We start from the raw sequence: 25,535 nt of genomic DNA on the forward strand, positions 1-25,535 counted from the left end.
CTTCGGTTACAGAAGGATCTGGTTACCCAAGCACTTGAGCGTGATGTTTCAAAGATATGCTGTCATTTTGTAATTGTCTTATACATTTCAGACATGATGTGAGATACGACTATACAAAATTAGAGCCGCACACGCACCCTGTATCTGAATATTACAAAGAATATTCTTTACAGCAGATTATTAGGGCATAGCGTTGATCACTTTCTGAATTAAACGCACTGTTATCTCATAAAGTCGGTGCAGCTGAATCTTTATCAACAGAACTACAAGCAGTAAACAGAGACTTTAAGTAAAGTAAGTGAGCTTGCAGCTAAATGCTACATCAATATTCTTTTAATATTACAAAGGCAAAACAAAGAGGTTTTAGAATCAGGGCGAGATCTCGCCTCTTTATTAAAACTTTGGGTTTGTAAGATCACAAAACCAGGAAAACCTTGTTTTGGTCCATATCCATTCGTCATAGTTCTTAAAAAGTGATTTCTCTTAAAGACAATGGCCCTCATTTATCATTCTTGCGTAGAAACGGGCGTGTATGTTGGCGTAAGATTATGCTTACACTCCTCTCACCTCCTGATTTATGAAGCTGTGCGTACCTCTGAAATTCAGGTGTAAGCAATATCTGCCCTTCATAAATGCCGCGGCTGAAAACGACCGTCATTAGAATAACACGCCCATATAAATTCAAGTCTCCACCTCCCCCACGCCCTAATTTTACGACAATGACACATGGAAGACGGCAAAGAAGAGAAACCAGGGAAGTGGAAAGAAACACAATTGTTTTATTTGGGAGTTTAAAGAGCGGGATTTTTAAAAAATATGTAACTTTTATAGTGTGTTTTTCTGTATTTACATACAATTGTTTGTTAGCTAAGATCCAGTTTGATACGGAGCTCCGGATATAATTCAAATTAACAATTTGTTTCCACGACATCCACATGTTTTACTAGGCTAATTCATAATTTGAAGTAATAATAATTGTAATAGTAATTACGAAATATTATAATAAATAATTCCAACAAAATGTTGAATATTGGGAACGAATTTTATATTTATGGCCATACTTTAGACTAAATAAGAAAAAGAGGTGTCCATAATGTAGCATAAAAGATAATTCGTGGCCATGATTTTGTCCGCATGTCATCATGATCGGATTTATGGCTCCATTCAACACAAGCATTTTACCTTACCTATTCATGTATAGCTATTTATTTATCATCGAATGGTATGTAACTAGCTTTGATGCATTATTACCATGTTTTCGTAGCACATCCTTGTGCTTTCTTGCAATGTGCTGCTTCAGATTCCAGGATCAATATTTGCTAACGTTTACAGTCTCTCTGCAGTCCCTTTTAATGTTTTCGTCCTGTCCAATCTTAACTTTGATTTTTACTTTACATTTATGTATAAGGCTTGAATTCCATAACTTATTGCTAGACGTTTTTACAGATTCGCGAACTAGCAAATTATCAAAGGGCGTTCTAGGTTCAACGAGCGGTGCTGAGCGAGCGGAATTTTCGGAAAAAGGCGCTCTGATGGTATTACCGCACCGCTTAACGCTCCGCTGCGCTCACGTGCTCTGCCCTGAAACGGCTCGCAACTTAAGGAATACATATGCATACAAATAAAATGCTTTGGTAAAGTCACACAAATTAAACATTGAAGTTCATGTTGCAAAAAAAAAAAACACCTAAGTTTATAAATACTGTTGTTGTTGTTGTTGTTTTTTTACAGTGGGTCATAATATATCATATACTATTTTAGTTTGTCAGTGCGTTTTGTTGTGTTAGGAATTTTTCTGTGCATTTCCTAACTCAAAACGTGCGTACACCACCTCCTTAGCAGGCGTAGGATTTGAGCGTGCCGTACGCCAACGTCCATATTGATAAATCTCAAAGTCACCGTGGTTTTGGGTGTACGCACTTTTGATAAATGAGGGCCATTATCTCCCTTTAAAGTGTTTTTTATGTTGTTATGGTTTTTTATTTTGTTGTAGTGTTTTTTAATTTGTAGTTGTGTTTTTAATTTGGTGTAGTGTTTTTTTAATTTGTAGTTGTGTTTTTTTTATTTGCTGGTGTGTTTTTTTAACTTGCTGGTGTGTTTTTTATTTTTTATTTGTATTTTATTTTGTTGTAGTGTTTTTTAATTTGCTGTAGTGGTTTTTAATTTGCTGTAGTGTTTTTTTAATTTGTTGTTGTTTTTTTTATTTGTTGCAGTGTTTTTTAATTTGTTGTTGTTGTTTAGTAATTTGTTGTTGTGGTTTGCACTTCAGGGCCACCGTACTAAACCTAGCCTTTTGGGTTTTTTAAGACTACAGCTCGTCCTAGTATATATCAAACATATTATAAGTATGTAATTCTAAATCCCTACAGGTATACAGGCATGAGCAGAATTTGTCTTTGCACTGTATACCAGTTTTGCATATAGAATGTGTGTTGAGTCTCAAGGTGTATTGTTATTGGTAGATTTCATTATGGTGACTGTAAACAAAGATGGGCATTTGAGTCATGCCTGATTGTGGTCTATTTAAGGTTCTGATTGTGGTCTATTTTAAGGGCCTTTCAGACAGGATGCGGCAGTTGTGACTGTAAAAGCTACACAGTTTCAAAATAACTGTTTAACCACAAAATGAACTCATTTTCATTAGGCGACATGCAGAAAGTGGCAAACAGTGGGCGGTTTTCACTGCTCCGCATGAAGTGCTCGTGCACCCAAAATTTCACGGGGTCTTCGCGGCAGCTGCTGAAGATAAAAATATTTGATATTTTTGTGAATGGCAGCAGCGTAGGCTTTAACCAGACATTGAACAGATTATTAACAACCAATCAGAACATTTTACTTATTATTTTACTTAAAATATTGAGGAGAAAATCATTTGAAATGTGATTTAAAGGTATAGCGGAAGATTTTCGTTTTCCGGGTGGATCACCACTGTTATTGGTCATCCCAGATGTCAATCATTCTGATTATATGTTGACGTATAACCGTCGTACGTGCTCGCCTCTACGTTCGCTTTCTGCACATGCGCACTTTCACGTGTATGTGTGTTGTGCTACGGTTTCAACCATTCATTGAAGGTCACGTTCTCACTGTGTTTTTTTCAAAATGTCTGAGGGTCACAAGAGAAAAAGTGTCTACGAATTGTATGACAAGAAGAGAAAGGACTATAAAGAAAGAAACAAGACCAGAATGTTTATGGGAGATTATTTCACATGCTGGCGTGAGCTAAAAGGACAGGTTGGGTTTCCCACGTGAAGTTTCTACTGGAAAGGTACATTTTGTCATGCTATTTGGAGAAATTCATTTAAAATCACTGCTAGTAAAAGTTGATGTAAGCTATGATTAGCGATGCTAGCCCTGGCACAAGTCACGAACTGCACAGACACGGTAAACATGCCGACAGAAACTTGTAAACAGAGCAAAGAGTAGAACTGAGCTCCTGCATGCTCTCTCTCTGTCTCGTGCACGCGTTTAACAGGCGTTACCCCTCGGAGAGTGTTGCGTGTGCATCGAGGGGCGGTTCTTTTAAATAATTCTGGAAAATCTTCCACTATACCTTTAATTCACAGAGCTATCTGATGCATCAACAAATACATATAGAAATATAAATCAGAAATCAAAAATTTAGGAAAAGAAATAAGATAATGCATTAGGAAAATTGATGAAAATGAAAAGATATTAAATAATTGCAGTAATTAAAACTACACAATGAATGACAAAATGACACAAACAGAATTTTCGTTATGTTTTATTCGTTTTCAATAAAAACAAATGTAACATGGCAACGTCCGTTTCACCAACGTGACACCAGCACCGCCTGCTTACACTTTACGAGAAAGGCGCTTTCACTGTTTGCTGTGTACCGTGTGAAACGCCCTTTGCCCACCATTAATCCATTGTGGTGCATTTTTTTGTGATTTTGACAGACCAAAACCCTGTTGACTGTAAAGTAAAAGTATTGCCAAAACAGGTTTTAAACATTGCTGGTTACATTACATGGCATGCAGCTTCAACTGAAAAATAACCACGCCAATGGAAACAGCACACAGAAGTTCAGTTTAGGCACTTCATTGAAATAACTGAAATTGGATTCATGATTAGTATAAAGTGTAATTGTAAGAAATGGTGCACTAGTTTTATTTAGCTTTTTTCTTTTGTAACTTTTATGCCATTCTTACATATGCATTATCATACTGGCACGATGAGTGACATGGCATTTCCTACAACCTTTAATCATCTACAGTATGCTCAGATTTTAGTATAACTGTTTAAAGGTTCTTCAGTATGCTTTAGTATTCAGTAACTGTTCAGGGGAAAATTAAGATATATGCCTATACTCTTCATTATTTACATTAAATAACTTTTCAGCACAGACATATTTTTGTGCTTATAGGTGCTTTTATTTTGGCTTCATGTTTTTTTAAGAATTTTTTTCTCTCTTCTGTCCATTTTAGTCTATTGAGGCCCACCAGGGCATCGGATGTATGGACTCCATGTGCTGTTTCTCAGAGGGGCAAAACGCCTGCTCACGGCTGGGTCGGATGGTGGAGCGAATGATGGGCCACTGTGACCCCTCCCGGGCCACCAGGTGCGACCTTTCTCTCTCTCACCTTTGCTGTAAGCATATATCCTACAAGCTGGATTGCGACGAGCCAGTCGTCCTGGAGTAGTGAGGGCCAGCGCTGAACTTGAAGCATTCCCTAAAGATTAAAGCATAGAGTTTAGGAAAGAAACCTTTAACTTCTTGCAGATCTTTATTATGTAGATGTGTGCTACACCACCTGGTAGGGTCTGGGTATGTGCAAATACAAAGAAAATGAATACAAAACTTCTTGCCATGAAGTTACATTTTTGAGTTTGCTTTTTAGGATCACTGTTTTCGTTTTTTATAGTCTTTACCTCCTGTCTTTGCTTTGGTGACGTGTTGTGTGTGTTTTTTATGTAGCAGATGATATGAAGATCACTTACTATACTGCTTGTGCCTCCATTTTATATCAGACTAGGGCTGCACGATAAATCGCATGCGATACCACGCGCATCGCGTCGGAGATGCCGGTTCCTTGATTGGTGTTGGGTCGCCAACAGCTGCTTTCAGATGGCGCGACATTAACTGCACAGAGCCGTAGTTCCCTGACAGGCTGGGCCATATCGCATACATATCGCAGGCGATATGTCAGCGATAACTAATGCGAGATTGCCCCGATTGTCAGTGAACTAGTTGGGGCAGCTCCATCTGAAAGCAGCTGATGGCGGTTTGGTACTGGTCGGGGAGCCGGCATTGCTGGCGGGATGCGCGTGACAAACGCATGCGATTTATCGTGCAGCCCTATATCAGACTCTATAATCACTAAAGCTGTCTGCTTATCAGTGTTTTTACACATCACACCCAGCAAAACTAACACTATGTCAGTATATCCAAGTATATGCTTGTGGAATGTTGTATTATGATGTCTGTGAAACATCCTATGTTCTCAGTTTTGCGTCCCAGTTCAGAGTGTTTTAGTCTTCATGTTATCTTTGCTTTATGTTCATATCTCTCAGTGAGGGCAATCTGCATGCAGCTATAATGTAATTACATTTCTTGTAATAATTTTAACTGTCAGTGTCCGTATGTTTCCGAAGCTACTCCATAGTGTCCAAATGTTGAAACATGTAAATAGACATTTGATCTCCATAAATATAAAATATAAAAACCTGTTCCAGTTTAACCGCTAGAACACTGCCATGGATAGCAGGGTACTAATGAAGACCTCTGCTTTGACTGGCCAATGTCAGCTGTAGATACAATGTTTATCTACTGTTGAGTTATTGGTTTGGTTACTACAAAGAAAAAATGAAAAGAAATCTAGGGACCACTTTAGGATTGAGGGAGACACTGGAATCTGTAGTCTCCTGTAGTCTCCAAGCTAATTTTTTAATCGCCTTTGCTGTTTTAATTGTTAAACTTGAAGCCTTACAAATGAACTATCAGTGTGTCTAATTGCATGGTTGCAGCCGTTGGTATTTACTGTGTTGAATGGTCAGTAAATGCCTTTTAAAAGAGTGCTTTTTCCCAAAATAGTATTATCCTCCATTGATTTGCCAGGTTTTTTTCAGCTCCTACAATCTTAAAATTGAAGCATTTAAATTTTTATACATTTAGTTCAGTGGCTTGTTGCATTGATTGGTTGGTCTGTACCAGGGGTCCCCAACTTTTTTTACACTGTGGACCGGTTTCGGCTTAAAATTGTTCCACGGACAGTGGGTGGCTTGGATTGTGCTAGTGCAAGTAAGACTCGCGTGTTGCACATACCTTTTGCACTGCTAACGCAATGCTCTACCACTAAGCTATACAGGAGCACCACTTACTTTCATTGTTTTACAAGTTTCCTGCCCATTCAGCTTTAATAATTAAAGGTGCTGTAGAATGTAAAATTGTATTTACCTAGGCATAGATGAATAATACGAGCTCTGTACATGGTAATGACATATCGTGAACGCAATTGTTTTCTCCTTATGTAAACCTCATGCATGCAAAAGACAGCTAAAAAAAACAGCCTAGTCTTAACACAACACCGACTGTGAAGTTACAGTCAAGATGTACCCCCCAACATTAAATTAAGTACAGTGTTGTTACAATGCTAAAAACAAAGTTGTGACTGCTGAGTTAACGCCATATGCTAGTTAATGCTATATGCTAGCATTTAGGCTGACGTTATACTATTGACATTACAGTTGCGTTTTGCAGGTCCATGACACAAACTTACCATTCAGAAATGACCATTTTATTCTAAAGGCAAATCCTAGGGTTGTAAATGGACATGTAAAACCGTCTCTGGATATTTTGTGCGCTTAATAAAGCTTCTATATAAATATCAGAGAACAAGTAAACATATTATTTCAATGCATTCTTCAGAACCTTTAATGGTAAACAATTTTGGCTTGCTGTCCTTAAAGGTCAGGATCAAGCCCCAAGTTAAAGTAGAACTGCACAGAGGAAAAATAAGCAATGAAGGAGGAGATGGGAAGAGAAGGGATGCTGAAAAAAATGCTGCTGGGCAGGGAAGCATGGAGACTGCCATTTTTATGGTTTTAATGATGATCGACACAGGACTGGTTGCGTTCCTCCTAAAGCTATCACGTTACTATTATACGCACGTTTTCCAGGTCCCAGTGGCAACTTGTCTTCAGCCCGGTACTGGGTCGTGGCCCAGTGGTTGGGGATCTCTGGTCTATACTGCTTTACTTCCATTTGTCTTTAGACCAGTGTGGTAGACAACTACTTATAAAATTAGCTAAGAGCCACTGTTATAGACAATGAAAGATTGTCTACTGTGGTGGTATGCATTCAGTAGACCCTGCATATATGTATGTATATGAATTCAATATACTCTTTCTGACCTAAACCTCTATACCTCAAGATCTTAAAACGGTTGTCTTTATCTGCAACAATGGTACATATGTTTATTCATCCTATCTTACTCCTTTCTTCAACATAATCCAAAGATAACTGCATTACTGTAGCTACTAATGTAATCTTTATCTTATATAGCATGGTGTATCTATAACATGGCTGTACTTGAAGGACATTTGTCCTCAAAAGAAACTTTATGAAGTGATGCCCTATGGTGAATAACTCCGATTTACTGTTGGTATGGCATTTGAGAAATACAGCTTGCTCAGACTGCTTAAGGGCTGCCTTATTCCACTCAATTTACAAATATTATATATGTTTTATAGTAAAGCTATATTCATGCCGAATATTTTTCTACAGTCTATAGATTTATCTTAATAAATAGTTTATATGATTATTACTTACGTACTGTAACTTGTGAACTTATATACTGAAGAGGTTGTAGTCTATGTAAATGTCAAAGCTGTGAACGGATGTTGTGTGTATATTTGTATTTGGTGTCCTTTAACTATGCACATGAATCCATCTTGCACTAACCTGTCTTTGCATTCATTTTTCCATTGATGCCATCCATGAGTTAAAGGTGCACTGTGCAGGATTTTCAGTTACAACATTTAGACTCTCGCTCTCGCCTCTCTCTGTACAAACATACAAAACTACTACTTACTTTGAGTGAACCGCAATGGCCCAATTGTTGCAAAGAAAATTATTTAACTGTATAATTTGAAGAATCTTTTTGCACCACAAAGGCCCTTTGTCAAACGATTCTTCAGATGTTTTTTTATGGAAACATTTAGTCAAAAATATATTTTATTTCATTGTGAAGCACCTTTATTTTGAATGTATATTAATAAGTCCATACTTTATTTTTTGGGAAATCCTGCATTGTCCATCTTTAAATGCAGCTTTAGAAGATGTGTATTGTAGGCATGCACCAATATAGGCAGGCTTGTAGCCAATCATTACTTTTGTTAGTCATAAAGTCACCTTTACACAACTCTTTGTACTATACAGATTTCAAAGCATCAGTAGTATTCAATGTTAAGTGTCATGGTTAATTATGTCTTATAATTAGAGTAACAATATCTAGAGACCAGACAGGTACATAGGCTAATGCAATAGCCAGATAATCTACACATTTTAAATTTGGCATGTTTCAAGTAAAATGTAATATCAAGATGTACAAGTTGAATAAGATGTATTTTTTAGTATAAGGGTCTTAGAGATTTCAGTCCCTCTCTTCATATTCAAACACCCACATATTAGTCTGACTAATGCAGGTAGAACAGGAATTATATATTTTAAACTTGTCCAAAGCATTTACACTTTCCCCCTCTTTCTTCACAATTGATGCTTCCAGATCATGGAGTGACTCAGAGACCTTCTCCAATGACCGAAGCATCTTGACACTCTCGCCCATGGAAGTATCCCATTGTTAAGAAAAGGCCACACACCAGCCCCAAAAAAGGAACCGTTCATGAAGTTTGGACACCTACCCTTTCCCCTTGCCCTAGTACAATCACCAGCCAGTCATACACAGAGAACACCTTTACACTTTAAAGGCTCTGGTTTTCAGAGCACATTGCGTCAACCTTGACAAGCAACACAAGATATTCAGTGGTTCTTTAAAGAAACCAAAAGATTTGAATGATTCGGGTTCTGCTATTGCAGTAGTTAACCATGGAACTGTATGCAAAGGGCCACAATCTTTCCTGAGGAAAATGAGGGGTCTGTTTGAAAGCCATAATTCCCTCTTAAATGCCTGATTTTCAAGGTATTAAATGTAAGTTTAGTGTAGCATTAGAGCTCAAATATGTAACCTCCTAACCTGAGATGCCTACCTGTACACCCAAACAGTCTTGGATTGTGCAGATTATCATAATGCAGGAATGTTGCAGAGTTCTTAAAGGCTGACATATCATTTTCATACTTTAAACCTCATTAACCCTGTGCCTGCATATTATTTCATGTTTCTTCTCTCTTGCAAATGTTTGCTATGTTTTCATCTCTAGCCATTGTCACAAGTTAATTTATCATTGTTGGCGTGTTCCTTGTTTTTCTGCTCACTGTATGTTCCCGCTTGACAGAGCTGTTTTATTTTTTGTGTGTGTATTTAATTTGCATAAGAGGACATAGTCTATATAAATTAAAAAATCTTCCCACATGGGCAGTGATTTACTGTTACATGAATGCTTAAGCTTTGAGACAACCGTTTTAAACTTGCTTATCAACTATACTAAAGTTTTTGATATTAGCCTGCATGTAGCGCTTTGGTCAGTCCGTCAGAATTACCCCGGATTGGCATTAGATAACTTGACATAAATACTCCCAGCTTGGTGAGTGTTAAAACTAGGCTTTAAGTTTGTTTTTGTTTTTGCACAGTACAATTCAAATTGATCCAGCCTGGATCCTTTAAATATGGTGCCGTGACCCTTATGGCTGTTGAATGATCGAACTAAAGAGTTGTGGAGTACAGAGATTTGTTACCTCTGTTTTTTGTTTGTATATCACTTTTCATGTCAGTAAACAAACTTCTGAACACCAGTCATAACTATTTATATGAGTTAAAAATAGAAAGTGTTTTGCTGTATAATGTATTGTAATTGATTATATAGCAATTCAGTATGCCATTTGTTACTCAAAAAGACATTAGCAATAAGACTCGGTCTAGACTGGTAATGCCTGATCTAGCTGTGATGTCAGTAATTCATGTTACGGTTCTATTTTTTTCTGTAAATGTCTGTTCTACTTTCCTTGCAATGAATTTAAGTACTGATGTTTATGAAAGATCTATTTACAGAATAAATACATTTTTAAAATATGGTGTCTCATTAATGCACTACAGCGGATAAAGTAATAAGTTTTGGTAAGCAATTATCCAGGTGGTTCAGTTCCTTTCCAAGTATAGATTTTAAAACAACTCAGTCTGGCTAAACCGATGGTAAACAAAGCTTTAACACCAAAACTACATCATAATATCTATTTTGACGCATTTGCAAAGCTTTTTCTCCGGTCACTTAATCTTCCTTTTCTGTCTTCCTTATCTGCCATTGTTAATGATTTTGGCCAAGTTTTACAGAAAAGCATTAAGGGTATAGTCCCAGACTAAAAGGCATGTTTAAGTTGTCTTAACTGGAAAATATTTGCCTTGCCATTTTGTAAATTATTTCATCACTATTTCCTTGTCTCAGGAGTCAGGATGCACATCAGTTATGAGTCACATTTATAAAAGCAGCTTAAATGTCTCCTGGCCCTCTAAGCCCTGCCGGTAACACTTTACAGCTAAGTTGTATTTGTTAACAATTAGTTAATGCAATCTAACATGAACTATCAGTGAACAATACTACAGCATTTATTAATGTTAGTTTATGTTAATTTTAATATTTACTAATACATTTTTAAACATTAACCTTAGTAAATGCACCGTAAACTAACATGAACAATTGTATTGACATTAACTAACATTAAAGAAGATTCAGTAATGCAAAAAAAAACCTATATTGTTTGTTGTTAGTTCATACATTTACTAATGTTTACTAATACAACCTATTGTAAAGTGTTACCGCCCTGTCTGTGAAACCAGGCCTTTATGTTTATAAAATGATTGGTTCCAAACAATGAATTTAAATTGGCTAAGGCATACTATGTAAATGACCATAAATGTTCCTTGTAGCCTGACATCCACAAACAGCCTAGAGCTAGAAATGTTCTTTATATGTTTCAGAAACTTACTTGGCAGATAAATCACTGATATTATTATTATTAATAATAAATAATTTCTTAAATATAGGTAACTGTCTTTTATCATACTGTTTTTAAAGCAGTACGGAGCTTGAGTTAGTTATTTTACCACACTAAAGGGTAGTAACAAATCATTCAACATTGTTTTTGAAATTGATTCTTTTTACCAGGTGATTTGTAATATATCAAACGTCTTGACGTCTATAACATTACTTATAACCATTTATATTTTTACTTTTTAAAACCATTTATTTACCTATTACTTAAGTCTAAATGCCGCCGCAAGAGTGCTTACTCAATCTAAAAAGTATGACCACATTAGTCCAATTCTGGCATCTTTACACTGGCTACCAGTTAAATATTGCATACAATTTAAAATATTACTAATCACCTACAAAGCCTTAAATGGCCTAGCACCCTCGTACATTAAAGAATTACTATCAGAATACAATCCACCACATAAACTGCGATCACAAAATTCTGGCCACTTAATTATCCCTAGAATATCAAAAGTGTCTAAAGGTTTCCTGCTTAGCCCCTAGCTCTGGAATGATTTACCAAATAATGGTCGAGTATCAGACACAGTCGATCAATTTAAAGCTAAACTTAAGACATTCTTCTTAAACAAAGCATTCACATAAAATGTCCAGTAAATGTACTTATTCCGCACTAAGCACTCATATACCTCATATGGGTAATATACTATTGCCGCAATAGGTAGCCTGTCTGGAACCGAGCGGATTTTAAACCACAATACTGTATGACACTTGCATTACATGCATTGCAGGTCTTCAGACATGCAATAGTATGCACAGATGCCTCCAACACGGGGTGGGGAGCCACGTACGGCGAGCTTGCAGCTTCAGGAGTGTGGACATCACCTCAGCTGCATTGGCACATAAATTGCAGTCGGTCCAGATGATTTGGAAACATTTCGGCAGAGCGCAGATAGATCTGTTTGCATCTCCAGAAACAACCCACTGTCGCCTATTTTAGGTTTTAGGTGATTTACCCCAGGCGGTATCTAACACCATCGATGCAGCGCGAGCGCCGTCTACGAGACAGGCGTATACGCTGAAATGGAACCTGTTTGTTGAATGGTGTACCTCTCAACGAGAGGACCCCCGGGAATGCTCGATCAGTATTGTGCTTTCATATCTCCAGCACCGCTTGGAGAAGAGGCTGTCACCATCTACTATTAAAGTAGATATCGCGGCGATATCCGCGCATCACGCACCCATAGACGGTAGATCTGTGGGTCAGCACGATCTGGTCATTAGGTTTTTAAGAGGTGCACTAAGGCTGAATCCTTCGCGCCCTCCCTCTATTCCTCCTTGGGATCTGCCCATGGTGCTGAAAGCCCTGCAGGACGCCCCTTTCGATCCTCTGCGGACGGTGAGCGTCAAGTTTCTCACTATGAAAACTTTGACGCTCCTCGCATTGGCTTCCATTAAGAGGAGGGGATCTTCATGCATTTTCGGTCAACAATTCGTGCCTTCAGTTCGGGCCGGCTGAATCCATCGTTACACTGAGACCCCAGCCGGGCTACGTGCCTAAAGTTCCCACCACTCCCTTCAGAGATCAGGTGGTGAACTTACAAGCGCTGCCTTCGGAGGAGGCAGACCCAGACATGGCTTTGTTATGTCCTGTACGTGCACTACTTGTGTATGTGGATCGCACTCAAAGCTTTCGGACCTCAGAACAGCTCTTTGTCTGTTACGGTGGTCAGCAGAAAGGGAAAGCTGTCACTAGACTGAGGATGTCTCATTGGATTGTAGACACAATCGCCCTGGCTTATGAGAAACAGGGCATTCCTTGCCCTTTTGGTTTGAGAGCCCATTCAACCAGAAGCGTGGCTTCATCTTGGGCTTTGGCTTGTGGTTCCTCACTTTCAGATATTTGTAGAGCTGCTGGCTGGGCGACACCTAATACGTTCACTAGATTCTACAGTGGTCGTGTTGAGCCGGTATCCTCTCGAGTTCTCTCGTCAGATCAGTGAGAACATCGAGGAACGGCTCCTGTGTCGGCTTGGAGCCTTTCTTTTTTGATGCCGCACAACCGCACCATTATGGAAGGCCGTTAAGGCAAAAACGTTACAAAAAACTGTTTTTTGTCTCCTCCACCGCGTGGTGGCCGATGTTGGGGAGCATCGGCTGTCAGCCTCTCACTAGATGTATCCTTAAGAACCTGGGTGAGGCTAGCGCCCACATTGCGCCCCCTAGTGGTTTCTTTGTGAGTATTTTCCGTGGAAAGTTTCTGAATTTCCACGTTTCCCTTAGCGGAGCTCAAACAGTTTTTTGTTTGAAAGCAGAGGGTCTGTTCTTTCATTTGGTATATTGTATGTTTATATATTTGAAGAAGAACATTTTCTGGAAGGCATTAAACTTTTGTGAAAATCATGAAAAACGCTGGCGCTGGCTGGCAACTTTTTTAAAAAAATGCTGGCGGTGAAAGAGTTAAAGGTTTCTCGAAGCAGATAGGTCAGCCGCGAAGCGGTTCCCAATTCGTCGGTCACGACGTGAGGTCTCCGTTCCCTTCCTTCAGGGAACGAGAGTTACATATGTAACCGATACGTTTTTTAACCATAAACCACTCAAACACATTGTACACAAAGTAATGTGCCTTTTATCCACAAAATATGGGCCATTTAAACATTGACATATCTTTAATATGTAAATAACATTAATTATGCATAATTTATAGGCAGAAATTACAAAAACGCATGTTTTCTGTGCACACATTGATCGTAAGACCAAATTTTTTAGGATGGTTTCTACGCAGCTTTTTATAAATGGGCCCATAGCAAAGTCATTTTAAAGCATTTGCGTCACTGTGGCAATTTGCAATGCTTTCAGATCTTGCTAAAGCAAGACTTTGCATGCACAAAGTCCCTCCCCCGGAAAATGTCATTCTTTAACTGTTGACGATTTGCTCTTTTTTTTGGAAACCAGGACTGGTGATACTGATGCTGACCGTTGTGATCTACCTCATATAACGTTTTGTGTTTAAAAATAGCAGTACAAAATCAGTAACCTGATAAACCACTGTTATTATTATTAGTACTAATATTTCTGCATTGCTAATTATTTACTTGATTAAGGATGTAATAGTTGTGTAACAGAAGTAGTAGTGTGGATATCATTACCAATGGGTAAATGACTTTATTGAAACGTGATTACAGTTTTTCTCAATTGCTAAAACACTATAACCAGGCTTTTGAACTAAAATTTCAAAACCATAACGCCATTTTTCAAGAAGCACAATCATTTTGCTGAACTATAACACTACTCCCCTGCTTTAACACACGAGTCAAATTTGGTGAACTTTTACTTCAAAACTCTACACACAAATCCCTACATTTCTCAGTGCTTTCACCATCTGGTCATATGGAAAGCACTAGCATTCAATACTGTTCACTCAAGTCAGCACAGCTTAGGCTCAATTAGCAAACAATTACCAAGGTGGAAACACTAAGAGTCAAAATTTAACACACAGCAATCAGATCCTTCAATAGATAGATAAAAGGGCCCGAATCAGTTCACTGAGCTTTGGAACAATGGATCAACAGAGAAATGAAGGAATAGGTCAAGGAGGAGGACGTGGTGAAGGAGGTAGTGGTTACAGTAGAGCCCTATTCGGACAGGATTAGTTTTACAGGGGGGACCTCTGAGAAAATCGAGCTTCTCATAGGTCCTCTATGAGAAGCTGTGTTTTTAATCCCATCCGAATCGGCCATGTCTGTGTTTTTCAACATTCAACATTACAAACACTCGTAGCACGTGCTCTTCTGCAATGCCCAAATGCATGAAACAGACACTCCCATCTCTGGAATAGCCTGAGAATTGTAATCCCGTCCGAATCGGTACATAAAATCACAGACGTCCTGTGGGGCACGTTGTTTGGAAAACTAATCCCATCCGAATAGTGCTTACAGTTTTTCTCGATTGCTAGACACAAAAAAGATGGGATGTTGAGGCGGAATAATTTTTTTTACAAATGTTTTACAGTTGTGCTGTGTAGCACATGAATGAATAAAAATGTGCTTAATGTATACATTGATTGTGTATTTTTTGGTCATAAGAAAAGGTTTTTGAGCGGGAGAACCACAAGCAACTTACCAATTTTGGATATATAGTTTTGAATTTATTGCACCAGTTAGTAATACTATGTGTGTGGGTTTTTTTGTTTTCTGAGGGAAAAGTTTGGTTTTTCAAAGTGAATGGTTTTGAGTGTAGAGCTTCATTTTGACCTGAAAATATGATGTTTGGAGTATTGGGATGAGATGTTATGCAATTGTGTTTACTGTTTTGAGAATATGAGGCATAGTTTCAAGAAATGCGTTTAAGCAACTGAGAAAAACTGTAAAATAAAATCAGTGTAAAGTATAATTAGAAAATTAGTTAATTCTGTGAAAAACAAAAAGGATCGAGGTAACGGAGTGGCCAGCTCAATTCCCTGAACTCAATCACATTAAAACTTGTGGGGTGACTTTAAAAAGGCAGTTTTATATCAAATTCACGGGAACTGTGGATGCGTGGGCTGAAATTCCTGTTTCTAGGTTTCAGAAGGCATATACATATATCTATTTTTACAATTTTTGCACTTTATTCATTTTTCTTAGTACACTGCTATTTTTTTTAACATGTACAGTATGTAAATGTATATCAATACCTGTGATATCTTGGTAATATTACATATCTTTGCCCAGTCTCTGTACCGACTCTTATCTGAGGCCAGTTTGATTTCTAATATGGTTGTAACAAAAATATTTATTTTGACAAAGTTTGAGGTTTATACAAATTGTGTCATTTTGTAGTGTGTAGTTATAAGATTTATGGTTTTATTTAGTTTATAGTTGTGATAAAAGCAGTTTCATCAAGTGCATTTGCAAAATAAATAGGAATATACACTAATTTGTGCATAAAACATCTTTAATGAGCACTTTTGTTTTCTTTGTTAAAAATAAGTGCTAAAACAGCAATCATTACACTAACCAAAATAAGTAGTGTTATTAATCAAATTACTTTAGGAAGAACATTTCTTGAAAATTATGTCACTGGCAACACAACTGTTACCTCTGAATAGATTTGTATGGTTTAACCAATCACTCTGCAACTTGTTAAAAGTACTTGATGCTTGAGTGAACAAGCTCATGCTTAATTTGTTAAAATGTGAATCCCTCCTAGAACACATAAGAACAGGATATGGAGTGCCAGTCCGCAATCATCTGAATTTGACCCGGAAAACAAACCAAGCATACCAGGCATTTTATACAATGGACATCCAGGCAAATGGGGCCCGGCTTACAAATACATTTTTATCTACCAAACAATTACATTATTGTTTCGTTACTAATTACTTTATTCCACAAAATAAACCACGCCAGAAAAACTTTCATAGATTTAGTTTTAATAGACTATACAAATCAAACAGAAAAAACAATCTAACATCTCAAAAATTATTAGGTTTTTCCAAACTACTGCCTATTAGGGAATCAGTCCAAGTTTTGAACATCTGTCCATCATATCAACATTTTCTTATAATGCTGATTTCTGTGACATCACACTGAATGACATCACATTGTTATTCGGCTTTAGCTCCTTCCTTCTCTTCAATGTCCACCAATGTTGCATGGCGGTTTGCCTGTGAGCTTTCCTTGAAGAACACCTTTCTTATAACTCCTGCCTTAGGTGCACGGATGGTATGCTGTCCAGAAACACAAGAAAGTACTCTGTAGTAGTCAAAATTATAAACGGCACTGTATAGGACATTGATGAATTCTTACCTCCATTTTCATAGCATTCATCACCATTAAAGGGTCACCCTTCTGCACAAAGTCTCCAACCTTGACTAGCACCTACGAACAAAGTAAAAATTCAGTTACACTAGTAAAACTGTATACATAAAATGGGGCGGGTATCTACGGTACAATAAACGTCACAAAACATTGTGACATATTATACTACCTCGCCCACAGCACAATTATCCAGGTATTCAAATTCATATTGAATTATAAAGTGATTTTCACAATGTAGCATTGATAAATATGATTGGATTGTGATTGAAACATGTTTAAAATAAATGCATTATTTTTGCATTATGTATATAACGGTTAGTAATGTTTTTGATATACTGTAATCAGTACTGTATGCAGTTATCCTGATCTAGATCGTGTGATATGCACAACATGCAAATTCAACATGCACCTTCTCAATAGTGCCCGTCATAGGTGCAACAGCACCACTCTGTGCACTGGAGGCAGTAACACCGGCCAGGAACTTGGGAACAGGGACATCAATTTGGGTGCTTCCCTCCTACAAGATAAAACAAAGCAGACCATAAACAGACAATCCTCCACGCATGGCATGAATAATGCATGAATCATGATTTAAAAACAATACAAAAACCTACTGTAGAAAAGATGTGTATAGTGTTGTCCAGAATGATAAGTTTGGGTCGGCTCATCACTCCATTGAGAGAGCACCACAGGTAGGTCACATCTCTGTCCATCTGAAGCTCACCTGACACATGAAACACCTGACCTTCAGTCTGACAAACAAAAAAATGTCACGTTTAGCCATTACATAATCCCCGACTATTAACTTTTAGACTAAGTCATATCCCTCAAACTCATTGCCACATACAGGGCAGGCTTATGCACACTTTTTCAGATTGTAAAATATTAACATTTACCTCCATACGATACGTCCCATCTGGATTGTATGTAACAGACAAAGCAATTTCTGTAAAAAAAAAATATATGGAAAATTATGAACATTTGGATCACGTTTTACTTCAATGTCAAAAGGGAAAAAAATTGCCTTAACATTATAATTTTTAATTGTACATTTTTAAAGTACAATTATAAGTACACATTATGATAGTATGCTGTACTACTTTACCAGTTTCTTATGTAAATTTAACAAAAATGTAATCATATGAAGCAAACAAAACAAAAGCAAGTTTTAGTCATGAAATGTCAAATTTGCAAACTCTTAAGATAATTTTGGTTTTCTTTTGTTTGGATTGAAATATGAGCTGGACTTTGAGAGATTCATCATCTCATCCAGAATCTCAAATCTGCTTTTATTATGATCAATGCCATCACTGCTCATATATAATGCATAGGATATGTTGCTATTTAAGGAAGTCTTGACATGAAGGAGGAATGATTATGTGTGCAGTCTATTAATAAGCAAACTGATTCTGCATTATTCACAATATTGTTCATGTTAAATGATCCTGTGGAATTTTTAGCCAGGACATTGATTCATGATCATGTGTCATCATATGTTAGATAACTTTTAGCTCAATGTCTGACCTGTCAGCAAAATCTTAAATTACCTTAACCTCACTGAATTACAAGTTTGTAATAAACAAGAGTAATAAAAAGATGAGAGTTATATGCAATTACAGGCTGTGTCCTAAACTAGGCAGGGTAAGTAGTATGTCCAAATTCATAGTATTAAAAAAACAGTAGGCGAAAATACCCAGATGACCTACTGCTTCTGGCAAGGAAAGGGGTTATCCAACGAAGACCATTGTCGAAGGGGAGTTGTTTTATTTAAAAATACCCAAAAGCAGTAACACAGCTCTATTCAAATGCAAATACATATATTAAACAGCTGTCCGTTGTGGTTAAATTGCGCTAGTTTAACGTCATTCCGGTTAACGACTAACTTGTTGTTGAGACAACGTATGTTATTTGATGTATCAACATGGCAGATGTAATAAGTCTGAATTTATTCATACTATATAGTACCTACTCTTTTAACAGTCGATAAGTAGGTACTTCATTTAATGCAATGCGATTTCGGAAACAGCCACAGAATCACACATGGGCTATTTTTATACAATGCCAGGGATTTTGCATTGTGATTGTGGTTTATTGTGGCCTAACACAGGAATGTATTAGTCATTGGCTTAAGATGAAAGCTTTGTTTGTGTGATTATTAGAGCATGAACACTTACTTTTGTCCCCTAGCTGCAGTGTCAGGTCCCTACATTGCAGGACATTGAGTCGTCTCCCGTTACTGCACGCAAATGGTGAGTACATGTCTGCAAGAGAATGTTACTGGTTAACAACTCAAACAAGCTTCCTACTGCTATTATTGGAATGCATTTATAACTTATTAACTCAAAAAATAATATACATTTATTTGATCTAATCTGTACTTGAATACATCCTGAAGCATCAGCTTTTTTCGCTTCTTGCATCAAATATGTTGAATCTACTGGCTTACAATGGCTCTTTAAGTTTAAAAGTATTGTTCCTTTTATAAAACATGCACTTTTAATCTATGTGAAAGCACATACATAAATATTAAGATACTTGTGAAGTATTAATAATAATAATCTGTCACCGCTGGACTGGTCCCTGTATTTGTCTGTGTAGTGTTTTTCTTGTAGCAGCAGGCCCAGGGCAGCCTGACACAGGACTTCTGCAGACACTTCCTGTACTGATGGGAAGAGCTGATCATAGTGCTGTGTAATAAAACTTGTGTGAACGTTTCCTGCTTCAAACTCTGGATGTCCGGATAGACTCAGAAGGAACTCAATGTTGGTGTTTAGACCCACAATCTGAAGATTAAAGAGAGATCCGACTAAAATATAGCAGGACACATGAACACTATATCAAATATTTCCATTTAGAAAACTAGAAAATGTCTACCACTTTTTTTATCATAATTGGCATGATTGTCTAATGCAAGTCCTTAAGACAACATTTTATCTTTTATCTTTAATTTGTTGGTATATATTTTATGTTGCAATTTGAAGATATACATATACATAAAAAAGGACTTTTAATTAATAACAGACACATTCAGGTTGCAAAATATGAACCAATTATAGCACAGCCCAAACAGGCCTAAACCATACAATATTTCCAACAAAATATTCAGCATATCTTATAAATAAACAGATTACAGGAAGTAAAATATGTGCTGCTTCATGATGTTGTTGTTGTTTTTGATGGGAGTAAAGCATCTGTCTGACATGTGAGATTATAAGAGTAAGAGCAGAAAAACATTTACAAATGCTTGACTATGCAAATGAGAGGTGAATTACGCTGCAGAGACAATGTTCACAATTCAACAGACAAGTGCATAGTTCACAACAAGTCTGGAAAATCTGGTGGAAAAGCCAAGCAGAAAGCTTTGGCTAACTTTAAGGAATATGCTGGGAAAAGACTGAAGACCATGGGAACAAATCAGCTTCATTCCTAGATAAACAACGTTTGATGTCATACATCAATCTGCACAGCGCATTTTTTTTCCGAAATACTAAGATTAATGTACTAGATGTACAAATCTCCTGAAATATCGCTAGCGTTGTGTGGTATTGTGAGTGTATGTCTTCCTCACCAATGCACACACACACTTTTCTTAGTAGGTTTTTTGTTCGAATATGAACTTATGGTTTGCTTACATTGTACTGGCGTAAGCAATATCTGAGTTTCTTCAGAGCAGCGGAGCGATCTTCCCCCCAAACCACCAGCTTAGCAATCATTGGATCATAGTGGGCTGACACCTCATCACCTTAGACAAAATAGATACTCTATACATTAACATGTCAAAACAAAACCATATCCAAGTCAATGTGCATAATTCTGGTCCATATAACATTATGTTATCTCAAAACAAATAATATCTAGGTTTATTTGACCAAATTCAAATAATGAGGAATAATATTTTTATTGTAAAAGTACCTTCTCGAACCCCTGTCTCAATCCGTGTGCACTGATCTGCCTGCGGGGTTGACAGGTGAAGCAATGGCCCTGCTCCTGGCAAGAAGTTGTTATTGGGGTCTTCAGCATAAATTCTGGCTTCAAAAGAGTGACCCCTCAACACAATCTCTTCCTGAGTGAGGGGCAACTTCTCTCCTGCTGCCACCTGATGGACAGAGCAAAATTATAACACATTTTTATCATAAACTTTTCAGAAAAGCAATGCTGTCCAGCTGTGTAAAAAGATGTAATTGTGACCCCTTGTGGGCACATTTTCTGACATCATATTGCAAACCATATCCTTCAATAAGTCATTTTGCAACTACTAAACACTAAAGCAGCCACATCAATCAGTGGAGCTGTCTTTTATGACCAATGGGATTACCTTAAATGGTTAGTTAAGCCAAAAATAAAAATTCTGTCATAATTTTCTCATCATCATGGTTCAAACCTGTATGAATTTCTTTTATTTTCTGATGAACACAAAATAATATCTTTTAAAAAAGGATGGTAAGCACACAGATGATTGTAACCATTGACTTTAATAGTAGGAAAAACAATTATTATGAAGGTATTGTAAAAAATTATATTTTGATAAATGATGGTAAACACACATTTGACAGTATCTATTCAATTTTATCAATTATTTGTTTTTCCTACTAAGGAAGTCAATGGTTACAATCAGCTGTTTACCATAATTTATCAAAATATCTTCTTTTGTGTTCATCAAAATAAAATAAAAACTTATACAGGTTTAGAACAACATAAAGCTAAAAAGAGTAAATGATGACATAATTCATTTTTTTTGGTGAACTATGCCTTTAGTATTCAATTTATTAGATCAGTGTGATGTTTTTACAATAATCCAATTTTAGCTACAGCAAGATGGATTAAAAACTTTGGATTTTGGTGATGCACATATAGCTCACGTCCTAAAGCAGAAGAATGTTTCCCAAGTTTAAAACTTTGAACAAAAAAAACATTAAATCCCTAATCTAAAAAATAAATTAAGCAGCCTTTAAATTTTCATTTAGCCCTGCAGTAGATGCTGTCACCCCGTGTCTCACCCGCAGCTGCCACTCCACCAGGTCAGTTCCTGTGATCATCTCTGAAACAGGATGCTCCACCTGCAGACGTGTGTTCATCTCCATAAAGTAGAAATTGTGCTTGGCATCCATGATAAATTCTACTGTGCCTGTTAAAATAACATTCAGCTAAATTAATACATACTAGATTTTTTATAAACTTAGTATTATGCTAAATAGGTTTGCAATGGAAAATATATGCTCTACAATGAACAAAATGTATCATAAGTGCATCATAAATTTGACATGACATCATCATCACCTGCTCCCACATAGTTGACGGCTTTAGCCGCTCGCACAGCTGCCTCCCCGAGTCTCCGCCTGACCTCAGAACTAATGTCTGGCTGCAATGACACATACAGAGCCAATTCAATCACTGGGGCAGTTTCATCAACAACAAAAAACATCATAAATTATCATGTCACACCCATGTACTGAGGAATAATTGTCTCTTTATGTAAATTAATTTCTCATCTCAGCAATAAGTGGAGAAGTCTTCACGGGTCCACTTAGATCTGAAAACCCAAGGTCTAAGCGGGTTTGGGTCTAAAAGTTTCACGTTTGCCTCAGACAAGGGTCGGTTATAATAATAGCAGCATCAGGTAATTTAAAATGAATGTGTTTTTGCCGAACTGACTAAAAAAAACCTAACTGTCTAGGGTTTGCGTCAATGTCCTTTTCCAACCCCTCCTCTGTTTGCCAAGAGCGCTTGCAACAACATGTGATGGGCGGTAGGTTAATTTTCATTGAGACAAATGTGTCAATCAATTTTAAATGTACAATTTACCTTGGTGTTTCTTTCTATCTGACCAAACATGCGGGGCTGCAGACTTGCCTTGCACACTCACAGTTTACATTCGGGTCCATTTGGGTGAAAAAAATGTCACTGGTTCGGGTTTGTCTCAGGTCGGGTATTTCTTAAAAAAAAAAATTCTGCACATCGGGTTTGGGTAAAAGGTGAGTCGGGACATTTCATGTCGGGTCCATTTCTTTGGACACGAGAAGACCTCCATTTCTTTGGACACGAGAAGACCTCTAAAGTGAAGTTCATGCGCTACAGTGAATTTACCATGGTTAAATGGTGTTATTAGGTTCAACGCAATGGAAAACTGTATTTAGTTTCCTGTAGCCTACTGAGTGAATCTTAGGATGTAAGAAATGTTAGAACAACAGGATTCATTCTGCCAAACAACATTTCTCACGTAGCAACTTAAATTGCAAAAGACAATTTAACTGACAGATGATGTAATTCATACCCCTGGAGCTTCCTCAATGATCTTCTGATGACGTCTCTGAACGCTACAGTCTCTCTCGAACAGATACACGACATTACCATACTGGTCACCAAACACCTGCACCTCTACATGTCTAATACAACACAAATACTCACATATCATAACTTATCACATGGGAAATAATTAAGAGAATCTAACAAAGCAGACCTTGGGTTCTCAACAAACTTCTCTATAAGCATGACATCATCATTGAATGACTTGCGGGCTTCTCTCCGGGCGGATTCCAGCTGCTCGTGAAAAGTTGCTTCTGAAACTGCAATTCGCATTCCCTGCGTGAATCGAAAAAGCAAAGTGACGTCATGTGCACTTACAGCATAACATTACAAAACTGCTATGTGAAATACAACTTTCAGCTCACTTTTCCACCACCACCACGAACAGCTTTGATCATCACAGGGTAACCGATCCGTGCCGCCTCTTTTTTAAGTTTTTCATCTGATTGGTCCTCTCCATGGTAGCCCTCAATGATAGGTACACCAGCAGCTGACATAATGTGTTTAGATGTGCTAAAACAACAATATGTGTTTTACTTAATAAAATAACAACACAAACTCTGATGTTCAAAGCATTTTGATAATGAAAACATTTTGCCCAAACCTTTTGATTCCCATGTCCCGAATAGCAGATGAAGGTGGACCGATAAAGATGATACCTTCCTTTTTGCACTGTTCAGCAAACTCTGTATTTTCCGAGAGGAAACCGTATCCAGGATGGACCGCCTAACCGAGAATAAAAACATTTCCTTAAGTTTATTAAGATATTTTTTATTCTAAAGTCGACTGTAACCCATGTTTAGATCACAAAACTTATCTACACACTGACATACCTGTGCACAGGATTTTTTGGCCACTTCCAGTATCTTGTCCATGCACAGATAACTCTGCTGAGACGCTGCAGGCCCAATATGATATGCTTCATCTGCCTACAGAGAGATTATGATATATCACAAAAATAATATTATTTTAGAGATTTAAATCTATCATATCAGTCTTATATCAATCTACAGGCATCTCTACCTATGTGCATATCTATTTATCAAACGATAAATGACTGCTGCAATGTCTTTTATTTTTTCTCACCATGGCCACATGCATGGAATGTCTGTCTGGTTCACTGTACACCGCAACAGAGCGAACACCCATCTTCTTAGCTGTTCGCATGACCCGACAGGCTATCTCTCCTCTGTTAGCAATGAGAACTTTCTCAATCCTGTCTATAGACAGACAAACATGTCACGTATAGGACTGCTTGCATATAATCCAAGTCCAACATGATAATGAAATAATAACAATAACAGTTTCCAATGTGATCTTACCCACAGAGGCATATCTGACAGATCCTTTAGCACAGATCAGTTTCCTACAATCGAGGGAACACAAGATCTAAGTTTATTAACTATTTGGCTCTTTAATTTCATTTTCTTAGTTAATAGTAGGACGAGAATCAGACTGCTCTCAAGGACATACCATTTGCAGAGGTGACCTCTCTATTATTCATTTCATTTTATACCATGCATATTCAACATTAAACAAAACTTTGTTTCACTTAAGGCAAAACTAGACTATGCACAACTATATTAAATTCACTATCCAGAGGTCATTTTAACAAACATGCATTTAATAGCTTTGTTTGTTTGTTTTTCTGAGCGCAAATGTGGCTTCTCGTGCAACTTTTTAAAAGCAAAGCCTAGTTGTGTATCAATATGAATCAGTTTAAAAGTGATAAATATTACAATTAATCGTTTCTCTCTAAACACGAATAAGAAAGATCACGAAAACAAACGCTAGCTAAAAATTCTAGCTTTATCCACAACTAAATTTGGATAAAACATGTATTGCATGTGATAATATTAAGAATATAACATAACTTACAGTAGATGTTTGTTAAAAGTTCTGCTGATTTCAGTTTTCAGCAACACTGTAGCCATGATAACTGTGTTAGCATGCAGTAGTAGTCGCTACTACTAGTCGCTATTACTGAGACAATTAATTTAATTTTAGTTTTTTCGGCTATTTAACAGCTACACCATAATTAATAAATCGATGATATCTAAATATTAATTATCATATTCATTCTCGGTTTATTATTCGAGTTATAAATATCTTTAAAATTATATTTGTGGAAACAAGTACAGCCGGAACAGACGGCCGACCAGTTTGTCCACACCGTCTTGCCGTACTTTCACAGGCCAATCAGAGTCGAGAATTTGGACGCAGGGCGACTGGGGATATGTAGGCCCTTTCTCAATCGGAAGGCTGCGGCCTCCGGAGGTCGCATATGTAGGCTGCATACCTCAT

The 25,535-nt window shown here is 37.3% G+C and overlaps 2 protein-coding genes across 2 annotated transcripts in view; one reads left to right on the forward strand and one right to left on the reverse strand.

Moving 5' to 3' along the window:
- Positions 1-10,209, forward strand: part of atp11b (ATPase phospholipid transporting 11B) — a 53,884-nt gene extending 43,675 nt beyond the window's left edge. Inside the window, exons 29-30 of the mRNA XM_073861626.1 lie at positions 4,452-4,585; positions 8,751-10,209. Of these exons, the coding sequence (XP_073717727.1) occupies positions 4,452-4,585; positions 8,751-8,829 (213 nt within the window). The 3' untranslated portion in view covers positions 8,830-10,209. The remainder of the gene's footprint in view (positions 1-4,451; positions 4,586-8,750) is intronic.
- Positions 10,210-16,520: 6,311 nt separating this feature from the next.
- mccc1 (methylcrotonyl-CoA carboxylase subunit) lies at positions 16,521-25,420 on the reverse strand. The gene is made up of 19 exons (XM_055218842.2): positions 25,110-25,420; positions 24,554-24,597; positions 24,318-24,451; positions 24,065-24,160; positions 23,836-23,957; positions 23,597-23,744; positions 23,386-23,507; positions 23,200-23,311; positions 22,206-22,287; positions 21,926-22,053; positions 20,841-21,024; positions 20,561-20,670; positions 19,495-19,711; positions 19,103-19,189; positions 17,825-17,874; positions 17,543-17,680; positions 17,338-17,445; positions 16,917-16,988; positions 16,521-16,837 (listed from the first exon to the last, which is right to left on the reverse strand). Exons 1-19 carry the CDS (start codon positions 25,163-25,165, stop codon positions 16,715-16,717), a joined length of 2,133 nt encoding a protein of 710 aa, XP_055074817.2. The 5' UTR covers positions 25,166-25,420; the 3' UTR covers positions 16,521-16,714.
- Between the last annotated feature and the right edge of the window lie 115 nt (positions 25,421-25,535).

Source organism: Misgurnus anguillicaudatus, chromosome 23, assembly GCF_027580225.2.
Source record: "Misgurnus anguillicaudatus chromosome 23, ASM2758022v2, whole genome shotgun sequence".
NCBI lineage: Eukaryota > Metazoa > Chordata > Actinopteri > Cypriniformes > Cobitidae > Misgurnus > Misgurnus anguillicaudatus.